Source organism: Pieris brassicae, chromosome 8, assembly GCF_905147105.1.
Source record: "Pieris brassicae chromosome 8, ilPieBrab1.1, whole genome shotgun sequence".
Classification (NCBI taxonomy): Eukaryota; Metazoa; Arthropoda; class Insecta; order Lepidoptera; family Pieridae; genus Pieris; species Pieris brassicae.
In genome coordinates, this window is record NC_059672.1 from 13,227,379 (window position 1) to 13,236,565 (window position 9,187).

The window sequence follows — 9,187 nt, forward strand, 5'->3', positions numbered from 1 at the left end:
TCAATCCACAGTACTATGTTTATTGTTTCTTCAAAGCGGTAACTTAATATGTTGCTTCATTTTGTAGATTTGTTGCTGTGAGATCAAATCCTAAAAATATAAATGTGGGACTGCTAATTATTGTATATCGCAATTAAAGTTCAAAATATTTTATTTATTTATAACCTTAAAAAATTTTAATTCATATATTATGCCACTTTGCACCTTCCCATAAATTCGATTTAAATCGAAAGATTTTCCGACCTTGCTCGCATTCTTCCAGTCCATATTAAAAAAAAAATTGTATTGTGAAGTCTTACCTTTTATTACGTTTATAAAAGTGACATTAAGAATAAATTTAATCCAAAGACAATATGTCAGAATAAGGGGCTACGAACAGCAGCTCGTAGCTACTATGTCGACTTTGCGGTAGTGTAGTAACATGTCTCTTGGCTGCGAACGAAGCGTTTTCGACAATACAATTACGCAAACGCGGTAGTTTATGTAGAAAACTTTTCGGTATCAATATGGCTATGACCCCCAGAGATGTCACTAAAGTTGTAATAAATACCGGTTTTCAGTTATACTTTCGATATGGATGTAACGGTAAATACAATCAACAACAATATATAGAGAAATAAAATAAATCAAATCTAATAAACACTTTTTTCGTCACAACTTTTTCGTCAATGTCATTCATATGAGGCTTGAGAAGAAGCTACTTAACGAGATTCGTGACCTTCTACATACACTACTGTTATGGCAACTTGGCTAAACCCCTTGTCACTTGTGGCGATATTATTGTAGATACATTATGGCTGCTACATTTACGGATTAAAAGATTGTTGTGTTCTACTGTGTGAGCTGTTCTGTGAACCATATATACTTTTTTATATATATTTTTCATTTCAGCCGAGATACGCTCGCCAAAACAGCTTGAACTGGGGCCTTAGTCAAGATGCCAATCCGCCCTGCCCAAATTTGTGATTGTATGCAAATAGAAGATTTTACAGTATAAAAAATCAAATCAAAATCTGTATTCCAAGGGATCTTCTGATTTTAGCTGTTGCAAAAGCATTGCTGAGCCGCATTTTTCAATTCGCTAATCCAATTTCTCACCCAAATCCGGTTTTTTCTTTTTAGTTCTTCTTCCACTTCATCAACTACTTCTTCTAACAGTAATAATTGAACAGTTTAAAAACAATTTCTCAAAACTTCTTTCTTGAAAGCATTGTCACTGTAGTGTTACCGATCTAACAGCTTTTGAATGACTGGAATAAAGTGGACGTTCCATTCCAGTCCAGCTCTGGACTGGAATGACTCACTGGATTACTGGACTGGGATAATGTGAACCGGGCATAACAGTAGTGTATTTAGAAAGTTGAAAACTAAATTTGTATAAAAACGACAGTTCGTATCGACAAAATAGGGGTGTAAAAGCGATGTACTCTTTGATCAGAAGGTAACTGTCTACTTTTGACAATATCACATGAATATTGATGATGATATGTCAATTGTCAGTTAGCGAAGACGCCGATGTTTGTTTGTACTTTTGAGCGACCTATATTTTCATATATTTATCCGTTTTCATCTTGTAAAACAAATATTTTTACATTAATATTTACGCAAATAGCTTAAAGTCAGATTTCAATATGTCTATCGGTGTGCCTATTAAAGTACTTCACGAAGCTGAAGGCCATGTAGTGACCTGTGAAACAAATACCGGTGAAGTGTACCGCGGAAAGTTAATAGAAGCTGAAGATAATATGAATTGCCAAATGACCAGCGTCACTGTAACTTATCGCGATGGACGTGTAGGTCAATTGGAAAATGTTTACATTAGAGGCTCAAAAATTCGTTTTCTAATTTTACCAGATATGTTGAAAAATGCTCCTATGTTTAAACGACAAGGGAATAAACCGACTGCAGGTCGTGGGAAGAGTGCTATATTACGAGCACAAGGTTGGTACTTGGGTCTTACAATTGAAAATAAGTTAACACTATCGTCCGTTTACTGATAATTTAAACACAATAAGTTTACATTACAACTAGCTACATAGCACATCTATTTTGTGTATATCTATAATGTAGTGCATCTATTTGATACATCTTATAACATTGATATGTTATAAGAATAGATAGTATAATAAATAGATGCACTAGATAACATTGATATATATTATACATAAAACTTATTTTTAGTTGGAGGTGCAAACATGTTAAGTGGAAACAGCAATGTTTGATTTTGCCGAGTTATGTAAATTTCTTGTTAATAATGTAATTATAGCAATTACTTACAATATTTCAGCTGCTGGTCGAGGCCGAGGGGGGGGAAGAGGGGCAGCAGGCCATCGTGGTGGGTGGCAGGGTGGCTCAGGACCTTCACGACGTTAGAGTGTACTTGAAAAATGTGATCTAGCCACTAAGTAACTAATGTAAGATTTACATTCATTTGCTAGTAATTGTATTTCTAATGTAATACAAAATTCTGGTGTTTTACTAAGTTTAGTTTAAATATATAATATCATTCAAGTTGAAACTATGATTATTATTATTGTGTGGTATTAGTTGTGATGTATATATGAATTTCCCCTGTATCTATAGTTGAATAAAACTGTTCAGGTTATTTGTGTGTGGACTTAGTTTCTGCATTTAGACTCACAAGGTTGATTGTGCGTAAAGTCCTGGCTAACTATGCCAGCCTAACTCCTTCCATAAGCACAATGGCTTCACGGAGCAACCTCACTGTTCTGAGTATTTCTGGTTTAGCAACAACCTCGCATTCGAGGACTAAGTGGGTGACTGATTCCTATGCGCTGAAACAGCTTCTGCACATTGGGCTGGTAGTCGCGCCCAGGACAAAAAGATGTTAATTAAGTTATTTAGGTTTAAAAGTTGCCTTGTCATTAGTTGTTTAATTGCTGGCCGAGCCGTTTTGTACTGCCTTCAGTCCGCGTTTCGCGACCATCGTTGATGGTGGAGTTCCATGGAGCTTTGGCGAATCCAGGTTGGCACTTGCCAGGACAAGGAAAGGAGCTGGTATGGCCCAGCTGCCATCTTTTGGAATCTCTCCCGAGGTTTCTGTTCATTATTGTAATTTAATACAAATATATAGCGGACCGTATCTCCTTCATTTTTGGTTTCTTCTATCTATGGTTGCCATAGTCATTTCCTATGATGATTGACATGTTTTTTTTATATTAATTAAGGACCGCTACGTACTAGCCTATCGGACACGCAGTCGGTCAGATATGTGACCGTGTAGCTAGGTAGCAGGGGAGTGTCGAAGTCTCCCCTTTCTTAAAAAGGGACATTATTAACTATGAGGGCTGACGTCCCACGCCGGGCCCGGGCGACTACTCCGGAAATATCGTCATGATATTTATGGCCGAGTCGGAGCTCGCTGACCGGCGTCACCCGCGTTACCTCTCGTGCTATTAATGTCAGTGACATGTTTGATATTTTGCCGCAGAATTTTTCCAGCTGCGATCTGTGCTTAAGCAACATGTCGGATAGCCCATCCCGGGATACCCTCGTGCCAGTCTCGAGCTCCAGATCGCACCTGGCCCTTTCGAATGTTGCACAGTCAACAAGTAAATGAAGCATCGTTTGGTCGGTTCTGTCGTCACAGTCACACACGGGGCTCGTCTTCAGTTTGAGTCTGTGTAAATAGTGTCCAAAAGCCCTGTGGCCAGTCAGGATCTGGATTGGCATGTTACAAGATTACCAAGAGTTTTTTACAACAGCTTTTTCTCTCGTACTACATCCTCTGTCTTCTTTGCTGAACTATCTACAGTTGTCTGCGATACATATTAATGACATGGAATAAGTGATACCCGTATCTTATATTCCAAAATAAACATTTTATTTTTTTCCTAACCGGCTCGCTCTAGCTGCTTTGGTTAGAGCAACACATTCGAATTGAATAATCGAGCTATGTATGCCTAAAGATAAGTATGTTGATGTTGAGATCAAGAGATTCAGGGAAAGTATTGATGTGATTAATAAATTATTTACTAACATATTTAGTTATAGATATAGGGGTTGGAATCTGATGAATGTTTATCGAAATGAATCTGATAATTGAACAAAACTTTTACACTGAAAGTTACATAGTTGACTACATAATGTACATGTATACTTTGATTTCAATAAAACACTTGATAAAAACATGGCGATATGAAATAAGGACTTAATAAAAATCTTTGTATAATTTTAAAATATGTATTCTTATTTCTTATAATGCTAGTCATTCTGAAAGTACAATGATTACTTTTAAGTACCAATTCATGGAAAAAACTAGGTAATAGTTTAAAAAATACAGTTTTATATATTAAACCTTTCTTTTTATAAGTCTTGGTATTTGTTACACACAACATATCTACATACATAAAATTTCTATGTTCTCGACAAAATGTTAAATATTTATATCAAATTTAAAATAGAAAGAATTTTAAAGGCCAAGTGAATATTCGTTGATAAATATAAAAACAATATAACACTTTTTGTAATATGCATATAAAACATAACATATACAGTAGAAAATGTTTACTATATTTAAAAATAGACCATTGATGTGTATTTGTTTTTCTCTAACAAGTTTTAGTGTTATTAAAATCTTTCGAACTTTGGTAATGACGTGCTGAAAGAAACTTCTAATTACTTAGAAGCTAGAGTTAACAATAGTACTGATTTATAATCATTGTTTTGTTATATCCTTAGATAGATCGTATATGTATTACCTTAACAGATGCGGTGTCTACACATAACTAAAAGTATAAATAATAATGGTTTAATAACCATATCAAATCTGTGGCACATTAAATAAACATCACAAAAGATTTATCACTGTAGTACAGGTTCAGTTTTGTCCAATTTCTCATGTGTTGGGTCTAATGTGGGTCGCACTGTTACCCGCCGTAACTCCCGGTATAGGGCCAACGCAGGAAATTCAACAAGCAACGCCAATGGGATAGCCGCTGTATAAGCGATTACACCAACGCCAAACCACTCGTATATCTGTAATAGAAATATATATCTATAAATGAAATATTTATAGTGATGGTGGATTACTGAAACTAAATGAATAATATTTTAAGATTATTCATTTAGTCACAGTCACAGTCAGATCACAAACCAGCATTACATCAAGTTTGCGGGTCGTAAAGGATCCTTTGTAATATCAAGCGGGAAGTCGAGTATGACATTGTCTCACATTGAATAACATACAAGCTATTTACCATATATATAGTAGAGAGATTTACACTCCTATTATGTAATAAAGTGGTGTAAAAAATATGTACTTACGGCGTGTGACCTATCAAGTTGAATTGGCGCGATGCGACTGGCGAGCAATGCTTTATTGAGAGGCAAGTGTAACAGTAAAGCCCCGAATGACAGCCGCGGTACTACAGCGCCCATATGTGATAGCCAAGTTCGCCATGGTGCTGTAATATATAACGCCAATTAATAAAAAGCTATTATATAATCCTACTTATAGTTATAAATTTGTGTCCGACCGATATCTGAAAGTGGAGTTTCTTCTTGCGGATTCTATAGGTAAAGACCGTAACACTGTTGCGTTTTTTCGTAAAATGCATTCGTAAAAGTATATAGTTATATATATATAAACTCACATTTTACACCATTGATAGCTCCGAGCAGCGCAGTGAGAACTAGTAGCACGAATACAGGCCTTTCCAACGCGGCTAAAGCAGCAGCAGTAAGACGCTCGGGTAGCCGGGGTCCTGCTATTAGAGGGGATAGGCCTGCCCAGCACACAGCAGCAGGAGCCGCACATATACAAAACCAGCGGAACGTCTGAAAACCCTACAAATATTAGTTTATCGTAGAATACTATAATTGGAGAAATATTAAATAAATAGTATTTAGTTAAGAATACGTTTTCCTAAATTGCTTAAGAGTGACTGAAGAAATTTAGTAGTGGAGGTTGGAAGAATACAAAAATGATTTAAAAATTATGTTAAAAAATGTATGTAAAATAAACAAAAACATAAGGCGCAACGCTAACCAGATACATGCAACTTTCTCACAATCAAGTAGGCAATATCGAACTACTCCCGAGAGGATTTTTTGTATCGAAGAAGTCGCACGGGTATGCCAAGCGTCTGCGAATATATAATGTAAATACATAAATAGGAATTAGGTAGGAATATAACAAAGCAAAAGAAAATAATAATTAATTATGCAAGGCTGCTACAACGACTCGGCGGAAGGTTTCTATAGAGTTGCTGAAAATTTCTACCGAGTCATTTTCACCTCAGTTTTATTGTAAACCCGACACAATCTACTAACAGGACCATTGAACGATGAGCACTAACATGAGACAGGCGTGTAAAATGGATGGTTTTAAATCAACCGTCTACTGCAGTGGATAGGGACTTTAGCCAGCAATTCAGAATGCACGTCGCAATTCAAGTGAAGCGAAGTCATATCTTTTAAGGCGATGGTCGTAACATTGAAGCAAATACTTAAGGGCAGAGGGCCCCACAATGTTGATAAAAACCGCCTTTAAAACAATCGTGTTAATATAAGTTCTATAAAAGAAGACCACACTAGAGCCCCATATTCTAAAATTTGCTCAGAGTTTTGTATATACATGTAACACGTAAGATGAAACCTAGAATTTGGTCAGCTTTCCTAACGGTAACTCAACGTGTTCGTACTCAACGTACTACAAATAATAATTTATTATCAATTATTATCCCTAAGTCTCTAAAGTCGATAATGTCACAATAATTTTTTTTTCTCATTAAGTTTCTTGACACCAAGAGTCTATGACTGCAAGATCGTTTTGCAAGGTAAAGCAGTCAGAAATATTTGGAAACCATCTATAGACCATGAGATCATCAGCGTAAATAAGATATCTGGTGAACTTTTCCAAGCATTGAGTAAGTTGTTCATAAAAATGTTGAAAAGCATAGGCCTTAAATCTGAGCCTTAAGTAACCCCAGACGGAACCGGCGTAGCTTCCCATACATAATGACCACTATTTGGGTGCGATTGTTTATGTAAGAGCTTATCCTTTGGAACGAGTTGTCGTGCATCCCTTATCCCCCTTTTGAGAGTCAGTGTAAATAACGGTTATTCATATTTACTGTCTATCTATCATCGTTTGTATCCGATAAGTAATAAAAAAACTTTCGTCAAGTTATATTATCGATATTGTTGATTTGTGAGTCATAAATCCATGTTATTAAGGATTTATTATTAGCTTAAAACATATTGTTACGAGCTAGGGGATCGGATAGAAAATGCCGTGAATTTATTCAAGGGTTTATTTCTTGAAAAATCAATGAGGAATTTATGGCCCAATTTAATCGCAGAGATGCACTAATTACACATACAAAACAATCACTAATTACTCCACTTATGCACACTTTACACAGTACTTTGTCACTTTATCGCTTCGGTGTTTCTCTTTTGTTATCGCATTCAAAACTAAGTGACTAGTCGCGTTTCGGCTCGCTTATATATCCCTGGGAATAATTCTAAACAATATTCGAGAACTTTCTAGGCGGGCTTGCTACTGAGTAGCGATTGCACAATTCTAGAACGTTCGCACTCTTTGTCTCTTTCGCACATTGCTCCGTCCTTGTCGTACGGCGTTCTAGAGTGCTCGTCTAGTTTCGAGAAAGTTCTGATCTTCTCTCTCTCTCTCTCGTATCATTTCGTCCTTGTCTCACACCTAGAAAGTTCGGTCTAGAATATTCCTTCATCAAAGGGGTATAACTAGGCCTGAAAACGCCTGAAAACGGGTCTCCTGAAAACTGCACCACTCGACTACACATGTTCTGAAACAGACTGAAAAAAGGTTTCAGCTTCCTGAAAACTAGGGTAACATTATGAAAATTACAATTTTCTAATATGTGATTGACCCTCTCCTGAAACGGTCAGAAATCATATTACAGCCTGCTGAAAAGTTCTCTAACTAGTGGAAAAATCTAGAAACATACAGTCGACCCGCCTTCGTAACACTACCCCCTCCTTAGACATGCTCGTCCCGAGCATCATTACATCCTTTATAGGGAGCCAATCGATTTATGTGAACGACTTTCGGTTTGCTCCTTAAACCACCCATTTTCTTTATGCGATAGGTAACGTCATTTATCTTCGTGACTATCGTGTATGGACCGTCCCAGTCAGCTTGAAGCTTTGGTGATTTGCCTTTTCGTTTTGTTGGGTTATGGAGCCATACTTGCGATCCTTCTTTAAATTCTATTTGATTCGTCTTTCTGTCATACCTAATCTTCGTAGTCTCACTTATTTTACTTTGTGATGCACGTACGTGTTCATGGATTTCGTCCAGTTTATTACGCAGATCCGCAGCATATTCTGTAACACTCTCCGGTGTGTCAGGTGGTCGCCCAGTTACAATATCCGCTGGTAATCTAAGTTGTCTCCCAAACATGGCTAAAGCAGGAGTAACATTTGTGGTTTCATGAACCGCAGACCGGTATGACATTAAAAATAATGGAATATACTTGTCCCAGTCTTTTTGATGGTTGTCCACCAGTTTTGCCAAGTGCCTTTCCAAGGTTTGATTGAAGCGTTCCACCATTCCATCTGACTGTGGGTGATATGGAGTAGTCCGCGTCTTATGAATTCCCATTAATCGGCATAATTCTTGAAATAGTAGAGACTCAAAATTTCTTCCCTGATCACTGTGCATTTCCAAGGGTACTCCAAATCTAGAGAATACGTCATTTACAAGTATCTCAGCTACTGTAACTGCCTCTTGATTGGGAATAGGGAATACTTCGGGCCACTTCGTAAAATAATCCATAACAACCATGATGTACTTATTTCCTTTTTCTGTTAACGGAAATGGTCCAGCTATGTCAACTGCTATCCTCTCCCATGGGGCTCCGACATTGTATTTCTTCATACTCGCTCGAGTTCTCGTCTGTGGGCCTTTAACAGCTGCACAAGCTTTACATTTTCGAATCCAGTCTTCTACATCTTCGCGGCAATGTATCCAATAAAATCTCTCTTTAATTTTCAAAAGAGTCCTTTTTACACCTAAGTGTCCGCCTGATGAGCCGTCATGAAACATTTCCAATATGTTGCGAATCTTGGATCTTGGCACAACTAACTGTAGATGAGATGCATCCCCACGAGCGTTTTCCCATTTGCGACATAACACCCCATTATGGAGAACTAAGCTATCCCATTGAGCCCAGTAACT

At 37.2% G+C, this 9,187-nt stretch overlaps 1 protein-coding gene across 1 annotated transcript; it reads left to right on the forward strand.

The window, feature by feature from the left end:
* Window positions 1-1,478: 1,478 nt before the first annotated feature.
* LOC123713472 (small nuclear ribonucleoprotein Sm D3) lies at window positions 1,479-3,564 on the forward strand. The gene is made up of 2 exons (XM_045667151.1): window positions 1,479-1,941; window positions 2,288-3,564. The coding sequence occupies exons 1-2, from the start codon at window positions 1,632-1,634 to the stop codon at window positions 2,371-2,373; spliced, it is 396 nt and encodes a 131-aa protein (XP_045523107.1). The 5' UTR covers window positions 1,479-1,631; the 3' UTR covers window positions 2,374-3,564.
* The last annotated feature ends 5,623 nt before the right edge of the window (window positions 3,565-9,187 follow it).